Genomic DNA, 26,262 nt, shown 5'->3' with positions numbered 1-26,262 from the left:
GGAGGGGGGGAGGGGGAAAAAGGGGAAGTATTATTTGTGTATTGATGCAGCAGGGAAGCAGGGTATATGGTCGCGGGGCGCGTATAGGACAGAGCATGTCATGCACGGCACGGCAGGGCATTGCACGGAGAGAGAGGTGTACTGCACGGACGCCTCGTTTATCTCCTCTACCAGACATACATACATACGCACACGTCACTACATGACCATGGCTTCTGATGTCGGCTATTTGATGCCGCACCACCCGCCCCTGGTGCGTCTTTTCGCTTTGCAGCTTCCGGGACGTACAAGAAAGTTACCGATCCATTGTACGGCATCTACCTATGGTACATTGAGGTGGGTCGTACATGTTAACCTGGGCACTGTTGCTGCTACTGCTACTGCCTTGATACTGCTGCTACTGTTACGGCTAATGTTACTGTTCCTTTTACTGTTACCGCTATTGCTACTGCTTCTGCTGCTATGCTATTGTTGCTGCTGATGCTGCTGCTCCTGCTGCTGCTCATACTGCTGCTATTATTACTGCTACTGCTGCTGCTGCTCTGCTAATGTTGTGTGTTGCTGCTGCTGCTGCTACTGCTGCTGCTACTGCTGCTACTACTGCCCTCTTCTATGTCCACTTCACATCTTCCGCCTTTGCCCTCTCCCGCATTCACCACCGCCGCCCCATTTCACAACATCATTGGACCGTCTGCCCTTTCGTCCCCTTCCCTGCCGGCCGTTTCGATTCCCCTAAACTCTTCCCCTAAACTTATCATCACCCGCGGCTGCTACTGCTGCTACTGCTGCTACTGCTGCTTTTGTTGCTGCTGCTGCCGCTTTCCACCTTTCCCCCCAGATTTGCAATTATGATTTTGGTAACCCCGGTTTCAGCGAAGCCACCGGACACTACACCCAAATGGTGTGGGCGGAAACCACCACCGTCGGATGCGGCTACACCAACTGCGGCGCCAACGGTGTGGTCGGACTGCGGAAGAACACAGGCATCCTGGTCTGCCACTACAGCCCGCCCGGCAATCAGAACTACCCCGCGGCCTTCATCCGCAACGTCCTGCCGCCCCCAGTGTTTCCGGCGGCCTGCCCCGCGGGCTTTGCTGGCCACCGCCGCCGCCAGTAGCGGCAGTCCAGTGCGGCCCGCGTCTCTCCTCTATCTCCCCGTGTTCCTTGTTCTGTGTTTCACCCCCTCAGCGTCAAATATCTTTCCGGCACCTCCTCAGAGTTAGATATAGAGAGGGGGGGAGAGAGGGAGATCGAACGCTGATGTCCTTAAGATCAGTGAGCTGGCACGCACTGGCTGCCTTGCACATCTGGACGCGCTGGCGGCTGTGGCGGGCTGCTGAGCGGCTAGCAGTGCAGCGGCTGCGGTGCTCAGTGAGTGAGTGAGTGAGTGTGACGGATGGGTGTGGGTGTGAAGGGATGGCAGGATGGCGAGATGGTGCCTAGCTACCTTAGGAACGGCTGTGTTGTGTTGTGTTGTGTTGTGTTGTGTTGTGTTGTGTTGTGTTGTGTTGTGTTGTGTTGTGTTGTGTTGTGTTGTGTTGTGTTGTGTTGTGTTGTGTTGTGTTGTGTTGTGTTGTGTTGTGTTGTGTTGTGTTGTGTTGTGTTGTGTTGTGTTGTGTTGTGTTGTGTTGTGTTGTGTTGTGTTGTGTTGTGTTGCACTCACCATCGCGGTGCCGAGCAGGAAAGTGCCAGTTTGCTGCGACGTTTGCGTTGTACGGTCATCCGGAATATTATTGAGGGAGAAGAGGGAGATATGCGCCAGAATGCACCTATAGGATGTTCTTGCAGGTTGCAGTGAAGCGCGTGTGGGTAACGTCACACGCGGTTGTTTGGGCGGTTGTGTACGCGCGCGGGTGTGCGTGGGTTCGGAATTTTTTCTCGCGTCGTCGTGTGCAGGAAGTAAGAGATTAAATGAACTAAAGTCACGGAAGATATTGATGCTGTGGGCAGCCCCCGCCATCACCTCAGTGGGTCAATTAACGTGGTCATTTGAACGTGTGGCGTATCCGTCGTTTTGCATGTGGGTCGGCTGCTCGATTCGTCTTCGTTCCTATCCTTGCTTTTGGCAGGGAACAGTGTCGTCAGCAATCCTGACGCGTGCACATGCGATGTGCACATTTCGATCGATATGCATTTCATTATGTTTTTGGAACAGGTTGGTATCATTGGGTTTTTTTTGCGTGGGGGCATGCTTTTGCGGGAGCCGCAGGATGCGCGCTAATTACGGGGCGAGTTGGGGCGCCAGGGGTTGGCGCGAACGTCTGTTGTCTTTTGCAGCATTATTATTTCATTGCCCAGATTGTCAGATGGATCATGATACATCGCCCATATATGCTTAGTCGTTTCTTCACCGTCCTTTCCGTCTGGTTGGTCGGTGGTTTGGGCGATTGTCCGGACAAGTGGCATGGCATGAGGAGCTGGGCAAGTGCAGGGCAGGTAACGCAGGATTTTCAAGTGGGACCTTGATCTTGATGCAGGTTATGGGCAAAATTGGGTCGTTGAAATGGAAGCGGAGCAACGGCTCAGTATTTTACAAAGATATGATATGATGGATCTCGCGGGCAAGGACGGCCATGCATGATTCCCATGCATGATTCCCGCCGCGCGAGCGCGATGTGCGGCGGGTTTGGACTAAAATCGAACCTATCTATCTCTTTCCCCCTTGTTCTCCGTTCCGTTTCCGTTTCGTTTGGCAACGCTTGCTTACTTAGTTCATGGGTTGGTTTTTAATGCCCGAATATGCGTGTCACTTAATACGTGCCAAGTTTGTTAAGACCAGCAAAGCGCCGGACTTCCCCCGGTCCTATTATTACTGCTGCAACCTTTCTCTGGTAGATGAGTGTCGGTCACATTCCAACAAAGTTACCGATGGATTTGTACTTGAGTTGCTGGTGCGAAGGTTGGGTTGCAAACGGAGCTAATAAGCAGCGAGGTGATGATTACGGCCATGTGGAAGATGTAGCTGGGAAGGCCGAGTTGCGTGGCTGGGAAGGACTGCGAAGGACTACTGCTTGGTTGCTTCTGTGAAGTCAAACACTTCAGAGGAGAATTGGTTTGGTTTGATTTTGCTGGTCAAAGAAAATTTTAGCGAAGTAATACTGTTTAAAGGCGGGCAGGGATGATGGCAAATGCGCGGCGGGGGCATATGGGAGCCAAAAATTGATTTCTAGTATCCCAGACCCCGCGAAGTAAGTAGATTGTCCCATAATGAAGTGGACGCCCGTTGAGTTTTTTTTGCAGCAAATTTTTTTATCTGCGGTTTGTGTTGCAGGATATGGACTATTACTATAACATATAGGAGGAAGGGGAGGATGAAGTGGTGGTGGGGGGCTCGTGTCCTGCCCGCCGATGAATACATTTGGCTACTGTCTTATAGCTGGCGTTGCTGGGCAAGATAGGGCATTGCCAGATTGTAACATACGGCAAAGTACGGAAATCATTGTTGTCCGTCAGGCCGAGCACAGACATGCACAGACATATCGCGGTTGGGCCGTGCACTGCTCGAATGGCATTCTGTACAGTATTCATATCATACAGGATTGCCCCTCTTGACTTCACTTTATTTGACACGAAGGGATCATTAAAAGTAGCTAGCTCTCCGTGTGTTTGAGGTTACATGCTGGTGTGAACATAGGATCATATATGAACATAGGGCCCAAAGAAAAAGCTGAAACCCTAAGTGGGCCCCAAAGCACCGAGGCATGAACTTCGTGCTCGTCGCTCTTTCTACTCTCCTGGTACGGCACACGAGACAGCGCTGTACGGCAATAGCAGGGCGGCATAGACATGACGTTATTGTTGTGATGGTACACGTAATTGTGATGGCTGTTGCAGGACAGACCCAGAACAGCGCGACAAACCCCCGTGTTAATTACTTTTCCCATGCTACAGGTTGAGATACACAGAGGAGACACAGCACCGAAGCCGGGTCGGGCCCCTACCTCCCCCCCCCCGGAACCCACAAGAGCCCCAAACTCCGCACGTAAACGATTCCAAGCACAAGAGCCCCAAAACAGCTGCGTAATGCATCCTCCGTTCAATCAACACAACGTATACAAAAGAACTCGTGCAATATCGTGCAATACACAAAACAAATTTTGTTTGGACACAAGTGGCTCAACCGTGGCGCAGCTAGGCGCTGTTGGCAACACAACACAAAACGACCGGTGCGCGAACTACCGCCCTTCGCACCCTTTATCATTACCACCACGTGAACAAGTACGACAAGTACGACGACTGTGTCCGCATCTAAGGGGTCTAAATTCGTCTGAGCATGTCCCCTCGCAAATCCATTGCTGATGTCCGCCGCAGCGCGTCGGCTTCTGAACGTGTGTTCAACCCTCACAAATACACACAAATACACACGCACCACCATCATAACCGCAAAAATTGCCTCCAGCACGGAAGCCATTGCCAGGTCCTTGTGCATCTTTGTGCTGCGCCAGTCTATCCTTCAAAACGCCACTGGTTACCCATCCATCCATTCAGCCATCCATCAATCGCGGCTTTGATCAGCATTGTAGAGGCAGCAGTTGCAGTTGCAGCAGCAGTAGAGCAATGGAGAGCCACACATCCGAAACTCTAACCGCCGCAAAAGACGCTAACCCCACATTCAGGTCGCATCCAGATCGCTGCCGCTTCTCACAAACCCCGTGTGGCGGCGGCGGCGGCGGCAGCAAACAATAAGAGATGCGTCCACATAGGAAGTACTAAATAATAATACTCGCCTTCCCGAGCGGAAGGCCGTTTTTTTAAGCATTTCGATGCATAAACATGCCCATGCCCCAAAGTACGACACAAGCTCCCCGTACGGCAACACATGTCGCCACTTCCTGTGAACCCCTTTCTTCAACCATCACGACAAGACCAGAAAACACTCCTTGCCTCCCGCCAGGGCCCCCATCATCCCCTCCGAGCCAACATTATTACACGTGGATGCATTCGTCCCAATAAGACCCATCTTTTTGTTGTACCGCATAAAACTAAAAGTCCTGCAGTAACTGCGTCGTGGTCTCGTCCTAGAGGCGTTACATTCCGCGAGCCAATGTGTCATGCCACGTGTCAATGCACGACAGCCCCTGTTCGATACAACGGGCTCCCAGCCAACGCCGGCATTGGTGGCATTTGGGGCACGTGGGTCATGCGGATCGCTGCCCCCACGTCGGGAAGTGCGGGTGAGGTGATGGACGGCACGCCGCCGAAACCGGCTCCGCCACCACCACCACCACCGCCGCCGACACCGCCTCCGCCGACACCGAGGGCTGTACTTGAGGGTTCCATCATAGCGGAGGGGGGTCCCACGGCGGTTTCGGAGGTGACGATGGAGCTGCGCATTGCCGGTATGCCGGAGACCTGCTGCTGCTGGTGGTGATGGTGGTGATAACTCGCGCCATGCCGGTGCATCTGCGGGACCTGCGAGGAGGTTCGAAACACGAACAGAAACACGTATAAACAAACGCACATACATAGACGCAAGCACGCAGAATGTAATATCTGGTAATCACAGTGTAATCGTCCTCCTGACGGGCTCACCGGCGCGGTCTGCTGCTCCAGAGGTCCGACAGAAGACACGCCGCCGGCAGAGTCCGCCACCGACGGGGGCGGCATAGGTACCGGTGAGACCGTCCCGTCGCCTGCCGTACCTACAACACCCTCGCCGCCGCCGCCGCCGCCGCCGCTAATGTACATCGCGACGTGGGCCATAGGGTGATGATGCCCGGCACCACCGTTTGAGGCTTCGACGCCGCGATTGCCACCGCCACCACCACCGCCGCCACCGCCGCTGAAATCACGGCCAAGCCCCAGGCCTTCCGTATCGTAGCCATCGCCATCGCTAGCAGGCATCGTCATCTGCACACGTGAGCCACATCTTTTAAACCAAACATAGCTGCAGCAAAACCGCAGCAAACGCAACATCTGGCCTCTGGACACATGGCGCATGACGGGTCTACGATCGGGCTGTATGTGGTATATGTGGGTAGGTATGTGCCCAGACACCCAGACAAGATGAGTTCACCCCCTTGCCTCCTTTTTCGGGCTTTGAGTTCCACATTTCGAGTTCGGAGCTCGGTGCGCTTCTTTTTTACGCTTTATACCTTCATTTCCCAACATTTCACACCATTCTTCGCACACACACACACACACACACACACACGCACACACAACACTCACCACTCCTACTTGGTCCAGCACCTCAAACAAGCTGATGGCGTCCAGCGCGGTGTCGTCGAAGGGGTCCTCCATCGCGACCACGGTGTCCAGGATGCCCAGCAGAGCGATGTGGCTCTTCCAGGAAGCGTGTGTGCGCGCGCGTGCCGAGCCGGAGGGGGGCCGCGGGTGAAGAGGGCGAAAAATGAAAACGGAGAAGACCGCGGAAGACCCTTCCACGGGCATTGCGGTAAAGGAAGACGAACATCCTTGGCAACAGGGGATGCGGGCTGTCGCCAGCGCGGTAGTGGGTACTGGGTACCGGCGACTACTGTGTGAAGCCCTCTCGCCTCTACCACTGCAGGACAGGAGCACGGACACCAAAAGAGAGAGAGCACACGGGAATACACACACATACACACAAACATACACACACGCACAGACACACACACGAGATAGAGTACTCACCAACACACCCAGTATGCCCGCGAACGTCCGGTTGTTTTCGGACAGAGAGACTTGGTTCCAAAAAGGCCCCATCGCCACCGGGATGACCACCACCACCAGCCACCGGAATGTCGCACGCAGGACCTAGGAAGCGAAAGGGGGGGACAGGGGGAAAGACGAGCCACGAGCGAGTGAAGCTGGTGCCACGGGATAGGGGAGGGGGGGGGACCGGGCGGCGAGGGAGGTAAACAGCACCAACGACGGCGACCAAACGGTGGTCAATCCGTTTTGCGGCATCAGCATCAGCAGTAGCATCAGCATCAGCAGCGGCGGCGTCAGCGACGATTGCAACACGGTGGGAGGCGAACAGCACCAGCGATCAATCTCCTCGAACGGCAGGAAGTGCACGCAGCGAGTGTGCACTTGCAGCGCAAAAGTCAGAAATCACAACCGTGGGGGGGGGGGGGGCGGCAACCGGTGCCGCTTTCTGTCATCCTTGCGCATTCGCCATTAGGTGATTATTTATCTTCTTCCCTCCGTATTCGGCAAGCAAGGAGCCAAAGCTCATGCGGAACATGATCATCCACTCCAAAGTCTCCAAAGTCCCCAAAATTAAAGAAAAGTACAAGAAGAAATAAACGATGACGATGACCGGTAATCAGGGTGCAAAAGCTGAACACGCGGCTCAGAAAGCCGACGCGGCTCGATATATGCAGCACAACACACTCCGTGCCCCTTGATCCCCTTGCGGCAGCGGCAAGCGACAAGTATATACAGCAACAGCAACAGCAGCAGCAGCCAGCTCTTCTCCTTACCACGGGCGTGCGCATCTCCTTGATGCTACTGAGCCGCTCCGTAGCGGCGTGGAGGGCCGACACTTTGGACTCCAACGCGAGCACCTGGCACCGCAAAAACGTTGTCATGTGGTGTAGTGTATGTATATGTATGTATGTGCGACAGCAGGCAGTAGGGCACCATTGACATCAGGAAAATGCAGTAGGTGCTGCGCACATGTGCACAAGCGCTAGGGACGTCAGCTGCGGCGTCATCACCTCTCCTTTGTCCCGGCAGCCCCGCACAGCCGATTCAGCACAGACGCAGCAGTCAGGCAGCACAGAATTGTTGATCTATCAACCCGGATCAGGCAGAGCCACCGTGTGCAGGTAGGTAATAGAGGTTTTGGCGCGTGGATTGGCTTGGCTCGTGCGGAGTGAGGGGCCAAGAGCCCCCAAACCGGCAGCCCGCCGCACAAAAATGGCTTCTTAAATTGGGGGATGATGACGAGTTTTTCCAACTTCTCGTGGGAGGCATTAATGTATTTTTCCTCCACACAAATTTGGTGTGGAGGGAAAAAACAACCGTCGGACGTTTCCTCTTCTCTAGTGCTCTCAACGACCCGGCTGTCCTAGGGCAAGGTAAAGAGCGCCGCTCGCGCGAGCACCATCCCCTGTTTGTCTGTCTGTCTGTCTCTCTCTCCCTGTCCCTCTCTCCCTCCAACCCGCAAATGCGCTTGCAATTCCGCGTAATGCATAACCCTAAAACCTTAAAACCCTTAAGCCCCAACTCCAACCGAAGTGACCAAGTTCACCGGCAAGATCATTTATGCTCGCGCTAAAACGCCCTCCACCCCACATACGGATGCATACTAATGCTGCTGCTGATGATGATGTACCTTACTACCATTACTGTTAGCGTTGGGGCCACATATACAGGCACCGTGATATGTCTATTGGCTGCTGCACGCTTGGGGCGGAGCCATGCCGCCACCCGTGCGCCACACTGCCGCTTCATCGCTCAGAGGGGATGATGCCCCTGAACTCTAGCCTAGTTTCCATTTCAATGAGCCCGTCCACTTTTTTTCCCCGCCGCCGCCATAGCGGCATATGCCGCACTGTCACACTGCCTTTGGGCGTAGAAAATCACGAAGGCCTCATATCATAATATGAGGGCAGCACCAAGACCTTGACCGGAGGCAAGCCGTTGCCCTCAGCCCCGGCCGCAACCCCTGACCTAACCTAAACCCAGACGCTAGTCGCATAACTTTCCCCATGACCTATTCCCCATGACCTAAGGGGACACCTAGCAAGGAGAAAACTTCTTCCCCCCGTTCCGGTACCGTAACCGTAACTGTAACCGTAATAACCGTAACAGCACCCACCAGCGGTTCGCTGACGCCTGTCTCCCGGAGCCTCCCCACGGCGACGTGCATGTCACGAACGCCGCGGTGGACCCGCCGAAGACACAAGCCGAGCTCCTTGGAGACCTTGAGCTGCGGGAGAGGTGATGGAAGGACGGGGCTTGAGTGGCTTAGTAATCTAGAGGCTTCCGGAGGTACGGGGGATGAAGTCCTGGGATTTGGGTTTCGGAGCTTGGCAGGGACCGCAGACCGTATGTTAAAGAGGTCTAAGTCCTCAGCCGCATGGATTGAGGGGAGCTGTTTTGCGAGACGCGTGGAACCTGGGCCAAAGATTTTGGGCCCACGCCTGCATGTCTTCTTTTGCGTGTGGTTTATAAGGTTATGATGCGATGGCTCGTGGAATGCATATCGCGCTCAGCGGCTCAGCGGCATGTGGGTTTCGCGGCTCCGGCAACTATTAGGATTTTGGCGGGGGGGACTCACAAGCTCATCGGTTGGACTTGGCGTGCTTGACCGGTAGGGCAGGAAAAAATGACGTGCGTAAGGGCGACGGTGCTGCAAGTACTGGCGCACGTCCTCGATAAAGGTGGCTGCCCTGCGGTAGAGTTCGTCCGAGGCGTCTCGCTGCGCGGCTGTCGTTCCAGCCGGCCGGCTGAGTAGCAGCGATACAAAAGTCGCCTTAAACTCGGACAGGCTGCGCAGCGCTCTATCGCGCCGGCTGAAGACTAGGATGAGAAGGACGGTCAGTGGAAGGACTATGTACATGAAGAAAACCAAGACCACTTCCGTCGACGCCGTGTAACTCGTGCCCTGAGCCGCCGCGATGGTTGCAATTATAATACCAATACTGATCCATGCTGACCAAGACAAGCATGCAATCGAGACGACGAAGGCAAAGAAGAGGTCCAGGAACTCCGTCGCAAGCTGGACGGCTTGGTAGCGGAAGTCAAATATAATTGATCGGGTGAATGAAGGCAGCCCTTTAGAGCGCAGAGAGACAACAATTGTTCCTTTGGCCATGTTAATAACCCGGATTAGGGCGTCGTAAGCACTAGGCGTCCTACTCTGCGCGGTCTCTGGCAACGCAAAGCCCTCTTCGAAATGTGTTTGGGTGACGGGAGGGTAAATTGATCACAGGGAAATACACCGTCACTCATGACACCCGAACCCTTTAAAGAAAGTGCTTTTGAACCTGCGGATAGACAGCCCACGAGCGGTTTTGTCCCATCCTACACTGTATCAGGTCAAGTTCTGTCAGCAGGTTGTCAAAGGAAATGCAAATTCCATATCATACTCGGCATGCACTTCATTTAGGGCTAATGTTTTAATTGTTCGTCCAAATGTACGAAGAACTGAGTTGCGAAGACGCCTCAGCACAGCAGCTCACAATGACAAAGGCTTCGTGACTTATAGACTGTGTGCGGCTTTTATATAAGGGACAACCTCTCTTGTCTGGCTTGTAGGGATAATTATCTGAACGCCATCATAATGGCGTCCGAGATAGTCCTCGCTCTGCCGCATAAGCTTCGCGTTATGCGGATGTACCGGACAGGTCTGAAGGAGCTTATCAACTGGAGCTCTCATCGGCACGAGTGGTACCCTCGGGTGAGTTCAGCCGTGTCGTGCTGGAACCTCTCTGGATGTGTGTCAATATGCTATCAGTACTTAAAGCAATATGTTTTGTACGGTGTACCAGCTGTAGCTGAACGTGTTCCGTCTTAACTGGGAATTGACGTTCCTACTTTGTCCCTGCAGGCTTACGCACTGCGTCAGGAGTTTGAGGACAACCGCAACCTGGTATGTGCGCTTTCAGCGAGAGGGAATGAAGAGTTGAAGAGGGTGTATCGTTCATGTCGTTGTGCAATTATGTTCACCCCTGGTTGCGTCTTGCCCGAAACGCAGAGCGATCGCGAGGAAATTCGCAGAAAGTTGGAGCATGGCGAGGAGCTGCTTGCACGATTCCGTTACTGGGAACCCGTCGTCAGTAAGTACAGTTGGCTGGCCATCCATGATGTTGAAAGAGTGGCTAATATGGCTTGCTCCTCGCAGAGCCGGAGTTCATCGGGGGAACGGCATACGGCATTAATCCCAGCCAACCCAAGGTTAGCGAAAGGGGGGCCAGACATGACTGTCTGCTGTACGGACAGCACACAGCTGCCATACGCTTCCGCTGTCCCGTCATATACGCCTAGGCACGCCACTTGGGGCATCAACTAATAGCAGATATGACGTTTGCCACCATTTTGCCACCCACCTGTTATGAACCTGTAGCTCAAGTTCGTTCCCAATTACGACTACCTCGACGAGTACAAGAAGGGCGACCACCTCTGATTCAAAGTGGAGCGAATACTCTTGCGCTGTGCAGCTGCCCCTGGCGCAGGGCACGGGCTCGCCACTCTTACCGTTCCATGTCCTGGCTGGGGGTAGCAGCAGCTTCAGCGGTGCCAGCAGCGGCAGCTGTGCACGAGGCACGCTGCCCAACCGCTGCTGCGTGCCTCGTGAGAAGCTCAACGGGAGCCATCAGTACGACACGTAGTCGTGCCATGCACTAGATCTGGCCCGGGATTGCAGCGTCTTAATCTGAGAACTGGGTTGCCTGGAGTGCCCGAAACAGATTTCGTGACGACAAGGGTGCAGTGGCGATTCAAGCGCGGGAGTAGGTAATGTGAGGCGGCATGGGAGGCGCGCCATGATCGGGGCCCTGTTGTGGGGACCGTGGCCACGCTAGCCTTGGTGGCATCTGGCGACATGGGTGTCTGCGCGGGTAGGGGTATATGCCATTCCCACCCGGTTGGGTTGAGTAATGCGGGTGGGCTGATGTGGGTCATTGACCCTGGCTTAGTGTTTCACCTCTTTAGGATGTCGACGAAACAGAACATGCGGTATGATATCATGGGTGCTTGTGGTTTTTGCAGCGCCACTTGCGGCCGGGTGTGCCGGAAGTAATGGCTGTTCCTTTGCTTTATTGTTTAGGTATGTCTTGTGCAGCAGCTATTTTTCGTACCCATCTAGTGTGGGTGGAATTGCGCTGGTCGTGTATCCTTGGCCAGCATTAGGGCTCCATGCAGTGGTACAACACTGTTAAAACATGGCTGATAGACAGCGTCAGTGGTCGCCTGCATAACACGTGTTGGAAAGCATTCGAGGCGCTCGCACAAAATAGGGAACGGTAAAATAACTCGGAACTGGTCGCAACACGCGGCTGCACACGCATGCAGGCGTCCATTCGGCCTGGGATGCGCGATGAATAGTAAAGGAAACCCAGATCCGAACATACTACGTGCTGAACGGGGCAGTCTCAGGGGCCTGTCAATTACATAACCCGCCAAATCCAATAAAGGGAGCGGGGGCTAGGTCCATCGTCGAGCCTGTGGAGCGGGGGCCTATGAGTACCGTACGCTACCGGCATGAAGTACGGTTTGAAGCAAAGTTTATATGGGTGTGAAGAAGGAGTTCTTGGATTCCTACCAGGCAAGTTTATTGATCTCGTTACTCTAACAACAGGCGCAAAAGGTGCTTGGTAGGTGGCTTCCTGAGCAGCTGCACAAAGGATTTGCCGTAATACCAAGCTTTCACCTTTAACTGTAAGACTTAAGGTAACAGTATAGTAGTAAGCTGATGGCATGGTTTGCGGATGTGGATGTGGCTGAGCAATGGTAAACCGCGCCAGCGTGTACTGCATGGGGTGTGCATGAGGAGCGTGCGGAGGCGAAGGTCGTGGAACCCGCCACGATACCATGCCAACTTAACGGCTTATCCGTATTGGTACATGTTGTAATGCTTCTTATTTGTGTCATGCAATCGTCCGTCTCTTTAGCAACATTACAGCGTGCTTGATTTCGAAGACAGCGCAGTTGCCATATACATGTTATGCCAAAATTGTCCCAAATAGATAGATACTGTATCAGTTTTATGCAATCCGATCCTGGCTTTTGAACCTGCGGACTTGTGAGAGGGTTGATTCAATCACAGTCATATTTCAGCACCGCCATGTGCGGTGAGGCATATAGCTAGGTTTATACGGACGTGGAGTGAATGCGGTGAAAGCGTAAGCTTCGGTGGACGCTGCAAAGGCCTCCGAGCATGCGCAAGGCCAAGTCAGCGGCTGTCCTTGACGTGGAGGCAGCAGAGCTGGCCCCAGCACGCGGGGTGAGGGGGGCCCCGTGAGTCCTGCACTCTCCCTGTCATGCGAACACTTGGGTTGTCAAGCCTTGGCTTGTACCACTGTTCGTCTTCCATGGCCAGCTGCCAAAATCCCCCTCCAAGGCCAGTTAGCTGTGGCCAACGCAGGTGGGATCTAGCACATGGGGAGCTAATGGGCATCCGTCTCAACAGATGGGCGGTGCTGGACCTAGCAGCAGTCGGCAAGCGGCTGGGGGCAGGGCCGAGGAGTATGCGGTGAGCGCTAGAACCGAGCACCCTTCGCCTGTGGGCTACGGGGCCTGGGGTTTCGGGAGGAGAAAAAAGTTACTCGGATCTGGCCTGGGGAGCCGAAGTGGAAATCGTCGAGCTGAGACAAGCATGGGATGCGGGATTTTCCTCACAGGCCATTACATAGGGGGGCTGCACCATAAAACTAGGACAATGTAGAATGGAACTATGCTTTTGATCCAGGACAATATTTTCCCCAGCGCCTTCATGCGACTGTCAGGTTCCCATGGCCTGTTAAGCAAGCGGCTGTGGCCATAGGCAAGCGGCCGGTTGCTGCTAATAGGGCGTCCATACCCGCCACATTATGATGGCCGGCGCGACCCATTTCGTTACAGGCGTCTTAGCCTTGCCTTGTACAACTATCCCCCGACGGCCCCGAGGGTCAGCACCAGGATAAGGACGAGTCGTCAGCACGAGCCATGGTTTTAGCTGCGGGGTGCATGGTTGATCCACCCCGAATATGAAATTCATCCCCCGAGTTCACGGGGTCAACGGGGCTCCGTTGCGGTCCACGGCGCAGGGGGACAACATGGAAGCGATGCCCATTACGGGCGGCTCATCAGCGCTGCCCAGATACCAAAGCACCAGCCAGGAGCTCATAATGGGTGCGATTTTCAAGGTACGTGAACGCGCGCATGCACGCGCACATGTGCTCGTGTTTGCACAAGCGGCGCGGCCGCTAAGTTAACCGTGGCGGGGTATAGGGTTAACTATTTCCTAAAAGAGCATGTGTCACCTTGTGTAGGCTTGGATCTGGGTCAGGTTTTCCAGCGTCCCGGGCGCCGCACCATCTATAATGTCACTTTGTTTGCTGCTGCACCTCGCGTCCCTTTTTGATTCCCCGTGTAGCGTTGCTCCTGAAGTACCCGTCTATTTCCCTCTAGCGCGTGACCCATATGTCTCACACGAGGCCGCTCTCAGGCCAATCACTTCTGCGCCCGGTGCTGGATCTTGTCCAAGGGCCAGTGTCTGTTGTCAGGTTCCGGAACAGCCGGGGAATGTTACTCACCTAACTGCCTCCTGACAGCCTGCTATTCCCCGCACACGCTTCTCGCCCCGTCCTGCGCAGTACCTGATTTGGGTCGTGGCCATAGGGCCCTGGAAGTGCATCAAGGTTCTATCCTGGTTGCTCAACAAGTGGCAGCGCTTCGTGTTCCCGCTGTCTTATGCGCTTTTCTACGGGAGCGACGCGATGGACAAGACCATGCCCACCGTGCGCGCGATCATAGTGTGGGCTTGGAACACCTCTTCGCTGGCCCTTCACTTCGTGGACGTGATCCTCATCTTTGTAGTCATTAAGGTACGTGACGTACAGCGGTGGAGGTGTCGCGGCCTTGCGGTGGCTGCGCAGGGCTGTGCGTGGTTAGGCAATGACTGCCAGGAACAGCACGGCGATTTGTCGGGAAGGGACAGGGGCGTTATATTCGTCGGAAGGGAGGGAGGGTAAAGGTGGGAGTGTTATGTAGGCAGGTGGTGGATAGGTGGGTGGTGGTGGGGTTGTGAGGATAGGACGGGTTAGCTGGCACTGTGCTGGCAGTTGATGGCGTTTGTTGATAACGTTGTTAGGGAGGCGGACGTGCTCCCCAGTCACGCTGCGGCTGCTAAGTACTTAGGTATCCGCGTTTTATGACCTCACCGCCGGCTGCTGGCTCCCTTCCGGAATGCGTACAAGCCAAAGCGCAGCGCAGCGCTGCCGTTTTTACATCCTTACATGGACGAGGTAATGTTCCTGCTTACATAGCTTTTCTACTTCTTCTTCTTCTTCTTCTTCTTCTTCTTTCCCTGACTTCTCCCTGTCTTCTTGTTTGCCCGCAGATTGTATCACAGAACGGCAACGGTTGGGTGTCTGTGACCATGGGCCTGCTTTATTTCCTGTCGCACTACCTGATGGCAGTCATCATGTGAGTACGACCGTACGACCGTTCGGCTCAGGCAGGTGCCCTGTTCCTTTGACCTTGGTACAGCATCAGTAAAACAAACGTCATGTTACACGGTGTCCGTCCTGCCGTCCTGCTGGAAGGCCGCGCAATCGGGCGAACAAGGCGGAAGGCAGAAATAAAAAAAAATCGCGCGTCGTAATGAAGTGACATAGCAATTAAAGCCTCTCAGGCGTTCAGGTGCCCCGCAACGGTGTCCCGTGTTGCGTGGCGTTGGGCAGTGTCCCCCTTTGCCAAATTTTCATCAATCTTTTTATCCAAGGCCAGAACTGGCGTCCGTGCCGCTCCATGCCATGTTCCACAGGTACATGGAGAATGACAGGCCGATTGACTGTCCCGTGTACACCGGAGTGGACGTCCTAAACTTCGCCAGGCGGCAGGTACTTATTAATAAAAAGAGCTCTTTTTTCTGTGCTTTGAATTATGCGCGTGTAGAGCTACGGTTTTAGCGGACCAGAACCCGCGCTTTTAGCTCGCGTTGTTAGCGGACCAGAACCTGCGCTACCTCCTCCGCCTCCTGCTGCAGGTGGACGTCCTGTTCTTCGACATCCAGCTGCTGTCCTCGGTGGTGCACAGCAACATTATGATTGAGGGAATGACCCAGATGATGCTGCAGGGCTACGAGGAAGCGCGCGTGTGCCTGCATATGATCATGAACTCGCTGCCCGCTTGTATCATCCTGGGTGTGCTGTACGACGCGATCTTTGCGCTCAAGGACCAGTTCGAGTTGAGTGTTGCCGGCTTCGTTTCTTGGTCTTTTCTTCCTGCGATCATTTTGAACAACAATGGGAGATGAGAATATTCTTTGTATAATACTTCTGCCCTCGGCGGCGTGTGGAAGTTGTTGTTAAGAAGTGCTTTCTATGCAAGTACAGTATAGAATGCGTTTTCTTCTTGCTCTTTCCCTCGCGTCCTGTGGCTCTCGTTTGATCCCAATGTTAGCAGACACATGCGGCTGGCAGGCTCCGCCGCTGTGCAGCCTGCGAACGGATGTGTCGTTCATGGCGCAGACGTGCACGGCAGCGCGCCGTGCAATATTACGTTTGAACCAATGCATGCATGCAAGCACGAGTTCCCTCGTAATAATACTAGCTTATATATAATATATAATAAATATATATAATATATATAATATATAATATATAATGAATATATATAATATATACATAATATATATATTATATAATATATATACATAATATATATAATATAATATATATATTATATTATATATATTATATAATATATTATATAATATATATACATAAAATTGCAGCCTAGCGAGCCCCAGACCCCAAGGGATTCAACCTCCAGGATAGGGCTCTGATGTTTTCACTTACACAATGCTATTCTCTCGAGCACATGCCAACCAGTTATTTTGCTGAACTGTGCAACTGTGTTACACGCACACGCATGCAACTGACTCGAATTTCTTGACAGGAACATTCTGGAGCACAAGTCGGCGCTGAATGCCATCTACGCCGCTTTCCTGCTCGCGGTCTGGAACGTGGTAGACAAGTTCATCCGCCTATCACTGGCCGACCCTTGGCTGCACCCCCTCAATGAGGACGGCTACCCGCTGCTGTACATGCGCTCCAACGCGGCGCGCCTGCCACGAGCGCTGGTGCTGGATTTCGTATTCAGGTTCAACTCCTGTTTGGAGCAATCATTCTGATCATTCTGTTTTCTTGTCTAACGTGTCTTAATTATATGTCTCTTCGTTAGCTTCGTGGGCGCGGGCGCGCTGGTAGCGCCGTGCGACACACGCACACACGCACACACACACAATGCCCATACGCCCTCGGCCTTCCACAAAACAGCTTGTTATCTTTTTGCATTTGCACACTCCACCCTCAAACTATCCCTGCCGCTTCGCCCTCCCTTGTACGGCGAAAACAAACAGGTGCAACGTGCAGCTCCGGGAGAACAACGACCGGCTCACGCTGCGGCCCTTGTACGACAAGTACGTCATGAACTGCAGGTATGGATTGCCTCAATAGCCTGCAAACCGCAAGGGATATCTATCGGGGATGTTCGCTTAGGGACAGGGAACTCAAGTGTCATACCCGGGAGAATCCAACCATCGCATCCATTCCTAGCTATAACTTATTTCCACCTTGCCAGAAATTATGAGGTCGATGACCCTCTGGTTCATAGTTTCGCCGTACGAGCTTGGAAGGGCTGTGGTCGCAATCATTGAGGCAAGACAGCGGGGCGGCGGCAAGGTGGTGTTTTCCCTCGGGCATTTGCGTTCCGGTGCGCGCAGGGGCGAGGCGAAACACCTGGCGGATGGCCACAAGATGTACATGCTGCGCAAGGCGCTGCGTACCTTCAACAAGGGCGCCGTGCGCTTCAACGCGGCGGAGGAGCTGGCACGCAAAGTGGACCGACACATCACACGCGACCAGGTGGGGTGCGGATTGCTGCGAGTCGTTGTAATGGTGCGAGGGTGAGGAGGTGCTGTGAGAGCGCGACGCTGTGCGGTGGGTGCCCTAAGCTGCGATGGGGTACAGGGTACGCGTCTGGGGTAACGTAAAGGGACGGCTGTCGTGGACTGGGTTTTGCAGTGCAGTGCAGTGGGGCCGACAGAGCTGAGGTGTCTGTAAAGACGGAGGAACATCACGCATTTCCTTCGTACGGATGACTGCCTGGTGCGGTAATCACTCCATTACACCAGGAGCTCTTGGGACTGGGACTGAAGAAGCCCGTTCCGGGACCCGTCACCAGCTCGCCTTTCAAATAGCCATTGAAGGCACGCACTTTTAGGTCATTAGACTCCCCCAAACCAGGACTTCTGCGGTGCTCTGTTGTGTTCTCGTCTTCGTATTCCTGCCACTAATAAGATGGTGCTCACTACACTACTTTTACGGGTTTATGACTTACTATCCATCCATACAACCGATCACTGTTAAATATACGTTTTACGTGCTTCTACTTGATTGCTCGCGACAGCCTGTACTGCATGACTTGGGTAACAAATCCTTACCGCGTGTGTGCATTCCTTCAGGCGCTCTCAGACACGCGGACGGTCCGCGAGGTTGATGCCTCCAACATTCGACCAGGTGCGGTGCTATGTTCAGAAACTCAAGGTGTGAGTGGGCGAGAGGCCATTAGACTCGTCTGGTGTGTTTCCATCCCTCCTACTTTCAGCTTTTTATCCTTCCTGCATGCTATAAATACACAGCCCGTGGGTGCGTCCTGCGCGCACGTCATCCCCTGTTTGCGCACCGCGCCAGAGGGCTACACAGTGCCGCACCGCACTGTGGCGCAGCGCGCCGGCCGTGCCGCTGTTCCGCCGCTGGTGTGCACCGCACCATGCCGCGCCTGCACGCCTCAATGAATCAATCCTTGCCTCGATACTATCCTTGATGCTATCGCGGGACAGCTCTCCCGCCACTGCTACTGTTTGCCGAAGCAGTGCCGCTGCCGCTGCTGCTCTTCAATGCCAACCCAGCAGGGCCGCACATGGCCAAGATGTTCGAGGAGGTGCTTGCAGAGACGACCGGCTTCGACGTGTTGCTTCTGGCAGACAACCGCTTTAGTGACGAGTCGGTGGTGCACATAGTCGAGGGCCTACGGCACAACCTGTACGGCCTAAAGATCAGGTACGGCATCTTGGGCATCTTGGCGGCCTCAGTGCGTCGCCTGCTGCTGAACGGTTGGTTACACGTTGGACCACACGAGCTAACCTGTTGCAGATGATAGGAACTGGTTCGCTGCTGCCCCGGTTGCACGTCCACATGACGGTGCGGTCTTATTGGCACCGGCAATGATCCTCAATCGGGCAATGGCTGTTGGCGCCTTTCGACGTGTGCAGGGAGCTGGACCTGAGCAACAACGAGATGGGCGATCAGAGCGCAGAGGCAGTGGCCACCTACATCATGCAGTACAAGTGCGTTGCTAATTTGAACCTCAGTAACAACGTTCGCCTGGGCCCTGTGGGCGTCAAGGGCATTGCATCGGTGAGTTGGACGGAGTTCTAGGAAAGCGCATGCCCCGTGTGGCTGTGCCCCACGTGAGAGAGGGAAGGAAAGCATTCTCGAATTTTGAGGGTGCGCGGGGCTGGGAATGGGGTTTGGAATTGTATCGATTTGGAGTAATAGATTTAGATTAGTATTAAGCTACCCCCTGTACCTCCAATCCGGTAACTTGGTGTGTACACGGGGTGTACGTCCCGAAGATGGACACGCCTCAATGCCTAGAGGAGCTCGCGAGAGGAGCGACATTGATGCCGTGTGGGCTATGAGCTGTGAGCTGTGGGATGCGTGGCGGGTAGCTTAAGAGGCTTTGGCTGGAGGGAGGCTGTGTGTGTTAAGACGCAAGGAGGTGTGGTTGAACGCAAAAGCCTTAATTGTGCCGAGGCCGGCCGGTTCCATCGGGTGTTTTGTCAAGTAAGGATGGGTGAAGGCGGCTACCGAGCACTCCACTCCACTCGGGGCAAATCTCGCGTTCCGTTGTGTTCCACTTCACCCGGCTCGGCGTATTTCGTTAACTAAATTTATGGGTCAAAATGTCATGATTATAAATAAGTCTTCCAAGATCCACCACGCTCTGTATTGTTAATAGGGTCTAGTAAACTCGACCCTATTAACAAAACTGGAGTGTCCTGTGTAATACAGGATTGTCCAATATTGTTATTGTGTAATTCCAGTAAACTAGGAGTACACCGCCCGGGCCGGCCTGCAGGTGCTGAGTGAAGACTCCGTTCTGGAACGATTGGATCTCTCCAATTGTGACGTGGGGGTTGACGGCGCGGCGGCGCTTGGCGCCATGCTCAAGGGTAACCGCGGGCTCAAGTGCCTGATCCTAGCGAACACACGGCTGGGCACCCAAGGTGAGTCACCGCCAAACACGGCCCGGCCGCGTCTTGCCAAAAAGTAAGGAGTAGACTTTAGCACTTCCCTCGCAGCTGCAGCATGGCGGCAGCTATTGGTTGTAATGTCCTAGGTCGGCATTCTTTGCTTGCACATTTTTATGAAGGACAGTGACAACAAGAGGGACCTGGGGCTTGTAGCGCGGCCCGTCGTTGCGGCATAACAGCGTGTTAAGAGAATCGTGCAAAATGTCATCCGGTTGCGACAAGGTGCCAGTGAAGGGGGGATTGGCCAGCGGATGCTTTCGGTCGCGCTCCATCCACGGCAGGGGCTTTGGCCGTTCCAAGGTGGTGATGAACCTGGGACGGTAAAGCTTTTTTTTACTTTGCGGTGCAGCTTTTGGAAATTCCAGGATATCACAAGCTGACGTCGATCGCTAAATCAACAAACGGAATGTTGGCGTTGCTTCGCCTGGCCATGGCTGCCCGCGCAGGCATCGATTCGATCTGCAAGGGCATCGCGAAGAACACGACGCTCAAGGAGTTGGACATCTCACGCACCGGCTGTGAAGACAAGGCGGCGGGCTACCTGGCGCAGGTGAGAGCAATGAGCAGCAACATCGCAGGCCGGCTCGTGGTCGTTACCATGTGTCACAATAACATATCTACCCATGTAAATCGCACCAGGCGAGCGACACACTCTGTGCGGGGGGGCCCCCAGCCACACAACAGCTTATAAAACCTTTACACGTTGCACTCATGCTAACACCATATGGCCAAAAACGATTACCAAACTGCACTGTATTCCACTCGGTGCGAAGAGCAAAAGCGTTTCACTTCCGGGTAGCCCCATCTTTTCTACCCTTTGGTTCTACCCGTCTTTCGGTCTAGAAATATGACCTTATTTTATAAGCTCGGCTCTGGATGCATCTGGGCTGATATTCAAAGGATCCTGTGGTCCTTGCTGCACCGCCGTCATCGTGTAGATTCGTGACTTAAAGTCCCAGCGTCCCAAGGTTTTTGCGATCTGGGTCTCAGGAGCGCTGCACTCGACCCGATCGGGGTCCAGAACGGTAACAATAACCGCAAACTCTTTGCTAATGCCTTTTGACCCTGCAGGCGCTCCAACAGAACAACACACTAGAGAAGCTGTTCGTGGGCAACAACCGCATCACGGATACCGGGGCTAAACTGCTCGCCGACTCGTTGCAGGTAAAGTAGGGCTCGAGGGACTTCGCAGCAGGCAACACCACACCTCTAGGGCCGGTTGGGGGACTTCAGCCAGCTCGTTTCGGAGAACATGCGCGATGCGTGATGCGTCAGAGCATGTGAACCGTAATGACTTGAAAGAGAAGAAAGAGGAGAACATGGCAAGGAGCCCAGAGCGCTCTGCTGCAAGGAAGCTCGCTTTGTAACGGTGTGTTCGTTCACTGCTGGGCTGTTAATTCATGGAAGAGTTAGGAGCACCTAGGAAGTGTATTGCCGGACCCTTGTTCAGCTGTAGTCCTCCCTTGGCCGCGGCTGTAGCCTGGCTACAGCCCGACTAGGCCTCTTCCGGCTGTAGCTCCTTCGTGTACGGTGCCGCAGCAAGCAGAGTTTCTACGTAAGGAGTGCCGCTGGGAACTGCCCACTGTACGCGTCGCCATATTGCCCTGGAACTGCAGCCCGTGTGTTTCGTGTTGTAGGGAGTTCAGGGATAAATCTTTCCCCATCACCACCACCACCACCACCACCACCAGAATCTCACCTCCCCATTCCCGCTACTTCACTCGCGTAGGCCAACACAGGGCTGCACTACATCGATCTTGCCGGCTGCCCTATGGACAAGAGCTGGAAGAAGCTTCTACACAACATAATGAAGGGCCAGGGCCCGTCGCACATGCACTAGCATTGCGTGGTTCTCCCTTGGGGTGTCGGGTGAGGTGGGATGGGTAATGCATCCCGCGCCGAAACCGGGGCCCTCGCATGTGCCAGCTCCTGTTGGACGCCATTTCCGCTGGGTGAGTGAGTGGGTGGGCAGAATGATGGGACGCTGCAGAGAGCTAGCGGCGCAGGTGTTGATGGGTGAGCGGATGGATTTCGTGATGACGAGCTGTGCAGGGTGCTAGGTACACCATGCGTGCGTGGTGTGTGGAATTGTCGGTCGTAACGTTTGCGCCGGCAACCAACCAACCAAGGGGGGGGAAACAATAGCTCTTAGTCAAACAGCCAGCACCGCATGTGATGAATACGCGAGGCGGAATGCCATGTTGCATGGAGCGTCTGTACCTTGCAATCGAGAAACGGAGTCGATTAACATAGCTCAGGTATTTATACTGGTAGGTAGAGTTAAGAGCTATCAGAGCTATTAAAGCTATCTGGGGTTTTACTATGTACATGGACAGCGACGCTGGAGGAGTGATTCGATATGCATAAGTAGGATTTGAAAGAGTGACGTGATCCTGACATAAATTCTTATTTTCGCCCATCCGGCTTACGAGGAGCTGTGTTTAGATGTGTCTCGGGCGGGTGGTGCACAATCAGTCCAAGCATTACGTGCGGATTTATACATTGGAAGCTCATTCGGGGAAATCTTCTGCCCTGTGGCTCTTCGTGAAGAGCACACTGGGCCATCGAGCAGTTGGACGCTTCCAAGCCGATGAATCGCAATTCAGCCGAAGTCAGCCGCTGGAAATGGTGACAAGCCGAGTGTGCAGGGCTGCTTGGGTTTGACGGAAGACGTTGCTGCAGGTGTCGAATGGAGAAGTCGATTGCGGTGAAGGACTCTCCACTAAACCCTGAAACCCTAAAACCTAGGAGCAGTAGGGGAACGACCGCGAAAGGACACGGTAAATGGCTTAGATTTTTGCGTTGCTATTTAGTTTTTCGGAATCTTTGTGGCAGAGGGTGAGTCGGCCGTGTAAGGCGTGGGTGCTGGGTACGGCATGGGGCAGGCTTGGGCGGTACTTCAGGCGAAGGAAGAGACGTCGCCATGTCGTTGTTGGCGAGTCAGGGAAAGTCAGGGGAGCGGCGTGCTGCCTCACAGGAAGGCCAGAGAAGGGAGGAGGGTGGCGAAAGGACATAAATTTGGCGACATGAGCATGTTTGCTGGTGTCGGGGCTACTGTTTGCTCAAGAGCTGCACTCTCTCGGGCTTGGTGGCGCTTGGAGGTTGGGCATTTCCGTCGCTCAAGGGGGTGCGTTGCGGCATTCAATGAATTCCTTACCAAGGTCTGTAGTCAGGGGCAAGATGCTTAAGCCTGATCACAAGTCTGCGATGTTGCATTGGTCAGGGCTTCGATACGCGGAACAGTGATGATGCAGAGCGATGTATTGCGGTATCACAGCAAGAGCACATTACAGCGCTGGGGATACATCCTGTACGATTGTCATGCCACATAAGGCTTTCATCCCATGTTCAACTTACTGTCGCAGTGCGGTCCACATACATCTCCTGTGGACCACGTGCGCACAAGGGATGTGGAAACGTAACAGCACGACGCAGCTCCTGATGCCATAACAATATATTGGTATTATACTTAAAATGGGTAGCGATGAAGGAGAAGCGAAAGTGTTATATCCCAACGAGGACCCTTCACGAGCTGCATTGGTGTCACCCTCTACGCAAGCTTCATGTGGTGTAAGGGTGGAACCGCTGTCAGGATTTCCGGCGTCGTGGGGTGCAAAGCCCGCTGGGGTGTCAGCACCGGCGAGGGCCACTGATGCTGCTGTGACCACAGGCAGCAAGGCCACCGCTGCAGCTGTGTCTGTAAGGGTGGAACCGCTGCTAAGCCCGTTGGGGGCATTGGGGAGTGCCCCTGTCCCACCAGGGTTTCGATCCCTTGGCCGGAATGCAACGCGTTATAGGCCGATTCGGTCATTCAAAGAGTTGACGATGTGTGCATTGGAGGCCAGCCTGCCTGTCGTGTATAGTGGTGAAGTCAGACCGCTGCATATGTACCGACTTGTTAAGTTCGGCAATCGAACGCGCACTTGGAGCAGCTGGAATCCTTGAGCTCAACACGGGTGATTGCAGGGCATCCGAGAACTTTATGGCCTGCTCCGGTGTGTGTGTAGTGATGGAACCGTTAAGCAAAGCAAGGTCTGGACATGTTGCAGGTGGACAGCCAAGCAATCACTAAGGCCGGAGGGCGGAGCTGCAGGCATCCGGGAACATGCCGGAACAGCTGCAGGCATCCCATACAAGGCGCCTGGGAACCCGCGAACAGCATACAAGGCGTTGTTGCAATTCCACATTGCCCGTGGACATGTGGTCCACAGGAATCATGGACTGTACTGTGACAATGAGCTCCAATGTATTTTACGTGATGAATGATATAGCTGCCTGGTGCGGAGACAGGCCGGAGCACTGCCTTACTAAGGGTGTGTTCACATGTAGTCCAATTGAGAGTCTGATTGGGAGTCCGATTCGGGGCGGCTTTCTGAATTGTGTTCACATACGATTGCGGCCACCGCACGAGGTGCCACCGCGCCCAGCTGAAGCTCCGCGGCTACGCCCCATCACCCAAGGCAAGCCAGCATTATCTAGGAACAGAACAGTATAAGTATCGTTTCTATGGCGAAAATTATCACCAGGCTTGTACATACATAGCTGCAGGAGTTCGTGAAAAATGCTCGGTGCGCTTTGCGTGAATTAACAATTGGAAAATGTTCCTATAGTATTGTAATGGTAATTATGATAAACGGTTTGTTAAACAACTTTGTTTTGAGAAAGAAAACTGTGAATCACGTCGAATCATACCCGAAGAGGCCCCCCCGGACCCCAATTCCGATTCGGGTCCAATCAGGTCCAATTCAGAGTCCAATTCGCATGAATCAACCCTGATTCGCCCACATGTGAACACGTCCTAAGGAACGCAATATAGTTTCGGAGGAAAAGCTATGTGGGCCCTCCTGTCATATCTGTACAATCAAGACATATCTGGGCATGGATTTCAATACTCTTCCGCGCATTCCTAGAAACAAGAGTTTGTACTCGGCAACTCGCCCCGCAGCTCTCCTTAGGCGCACTGGATCGATATGATATATTAATGTCCCACTTTGTATAACATTGCTATTGGTAGTCATTTGTTCTACCTGCAGCGGGCGCACTTCTGTGCGAATTCGATATTTAAGCAACATTCCAGATTTCCAGGGTAATGCGTAAGAAGCATGAGGCGTGGGAAAAGGCGCTCGGCAGGGACCCGCATGGAAAACTCCCCGCCCGCGGTATCGGACAGTGGCTTCGGCGAACAGCTTCAGAGGTCATGGCGGAAGGTAGCATCCACACACGCCCTGCAGGTGAACTGGTTTAATCATTTTGCCAAAAGTGGTTATTGGGAACCCGAAGAATAGGAGTTGCGAGAAGTAACTGGGTGACTCCACAGGGCACGAATTTATAGGCGGACAGACGAACTTAACAAGAGGCCGTTTCCACTGATAGCCCCGAAACCAGCTTTAGGGTATTTTCTTTACGAAACTGCACAACATATGTATTTATTGTGTGCCATATTAAATAAGAAAGAGACGAGTTAATCAGAGAAATGTTAGGACTTCTGCCTATTCCAATACACATAATTGAAATTCACGCGCCATGTTATACCGACGACCTGCTTTCCGCATCGGCTACTGTGGCCAAAATGGGCAGAGCAGTGAAGACGCTCACGGCCCCGCACGCCTTTCGCATAAGCCACTCGCCACGGTTTATCCAGGCAAAATGCTAACTGAAAGCGGGACGGTGTGGGCATCTGGTCCACTCTGACTGGAGTCAACTAGTCGGCCGGCGAGCGGTCAAGAGGGATACAAGTAAAATACCTGAAAGGTCGGGCGTGAGAAGCATTACAGAATGGGGCTCAACAACTTTATCAGGTGGCCCGGAGGACGTCATAGCTAATGGGCCGGCTAACATGTTATCTAGGGTTTGGCACTACTGGTAACGCGCGACCATTGCCCCCGGAAGATTCCCGGGATCAATACCCGCGAGGGTCAGAAAGTCTTCCAATGGTGGAAGGTATTGCGCCCCTAGTTGATGGACGGTGGTGACCTGGGATAAAGTTAACCTGCGAGCCGACCAGGAATGGAGTTGGGCCGCTGTCGACCCGGCAGATTCTGTTGGATGCTGGTGGTGGGTGCGGAACCTGAGCGATCCACTGAGAAGTTGACTAGGGTGACTGGATGAGGGTGCCCTGAAATACCGGGGAAGGCAGGGTTTAGCAGGGTAGCTGCCACGGGCGAAGATATACCCCCCTGTTTCACACACACACACACACACACATGTTATCGGCCGGCTAATATGGCCCCTGCTTCGCCGTCCCTTTCGCTTCTGCTATTCTCTTTTCACATTTAATCGTTTAATTGCAAATGAAATTGATC

At 53.8% G+C, this 26,262-nt stretch overlaps 4 protein-coding genes across 4 annotated transcripts in view; 3 read left to right on the top strand and 1 right to left on the bottom strand.

Moving 5' to 3' along the window:
* The window catches only part of VOLCADRAFT_99270 (uncharacterized protein), a gene marked incomplete at both ends in the record, with an annotated part of 9,548 nt that extends 8,431 nt beyond the window's left edge, over positions 1 to 1,117 (top strand). The window contains 2 exons of the mRNA XM_002958025.1: positions 275 to 294; positions 839 to 1,117. Coding sequence (XP_002958071.1) covers positions 275 to 294; positions 839 to 1,117 — 299 coding nt within the window. The remainder of the gene's footprint in view (positions 1 to 274; positions 295 to 838) is intronic.
* A 3,944-nt stretch (positions 1,118 to 5,061) lies between these two features.
* VOLCADRAFT_99269 (uncharacterized protein) lies at positions 5,062 to 9,751 on the bottom strand (the record flags this gene model as incomplete). The annotated part of the gene is made up of 7 exons (XM_002957999.1): positions 5,062 to 5,412; positions 5,533 to 5,958; positions 6,172 to 6,285; positions 6,616 to 6,738; positions 7,410 to 7,493; positions 8,753 to 8,863; positions 9,215 to 9,751. 7 exons carry the CDS (start codon positions 9,749 to 9,751, stop codon positions 5,062 to 5,064), a joined length of 1,746 nt encoding a protein of 581 aa, XP_002958045.1.
* A 383-nt stretch (positions 9,752 to 10,134) lies between these two features.
* nuoB22 (NADH:ubiquinone oxidoreductase B22 subunit) lies at positions 10,135 to 11,823 on the top strand. The gene is made up of 5 exons (XM_002958024.1): positions 10,135 to 10,336; positions 10,487 to 10,528; positions 10,634 to 10,715; positions 10,781 to 10,833; positions 11,003 to 11,823. The coding sequence occupies exons 1-5, from the start codon at positions 10,220 to 10,222 to the stop codon at positions 11,060 to 11,062; spliced, it is 354 nt and encodes a 117-aa protein (XP_002958070.1). The 5' UTR covers positions 10,135 to 10,219; the 3' UTR covers positions 11,063 to 11,823.
* Positions 11,824 to 12,814: 991 nt separating this feature from the next.
* On the top strand, positions 12,815 to 21,800 carry VOLCADRAFT_99266 (uncharacterized protein; the record flags this gene model as incomplete). The annotated part of the gene is made up of 18 exons (XM_002958023.1): positions 12,815 to 12,894; positions 12,977 to 13,129; positions 13,498 to 13,543; positions 13,683 to 13,781; positions 14,232 to 14,462; positions 14,978 to 15,063; positions 15,404 to 15,479; positions 15,626 to 15,825; positions 16,540 to 16,743; positions 17,003 to 17,080; positions 17,366 to 17,507; positions 18,107 to 18,161; positions 18,557 to 18,704; positions 18,917 to 19,061; positions 19,786 to 19,933; positions 20,407 to 20,510; positions 21,032 to 21,124; positions 21,690 to 21,800. The coding sequence occupies 18 exons, from the start codon at positions 12,815 to 12,817 to the stop codon at positions 21,798 to 21,800; spliced, it is 2,199 nt and encodes a 732-aa protein (XP_002958069.1).
* Positions 21,801 to 26,262: the final 4,462 nt, after the last annotated feature.

Source organism: Volvox carteri, assembly GCF_000143455.1.
Source record: "Volvox carteri f. nagariensis unplaced genomic scaffold VOLCAscaffold_84, whole genome shotgun sequence".
Taxonomy (NCBI): Eukaryota; Viridiplantae; Chlorophyta; class Chlorophyceae; order Chlamydomonadales; family Volvocaceae; genus Volvox; species Volvox carteri.
The sequence above is the reverse complement of the archived record's forward strand: the minus strand, read 5'-3'. Positions and strand labels throughout refer to the sequence as shown.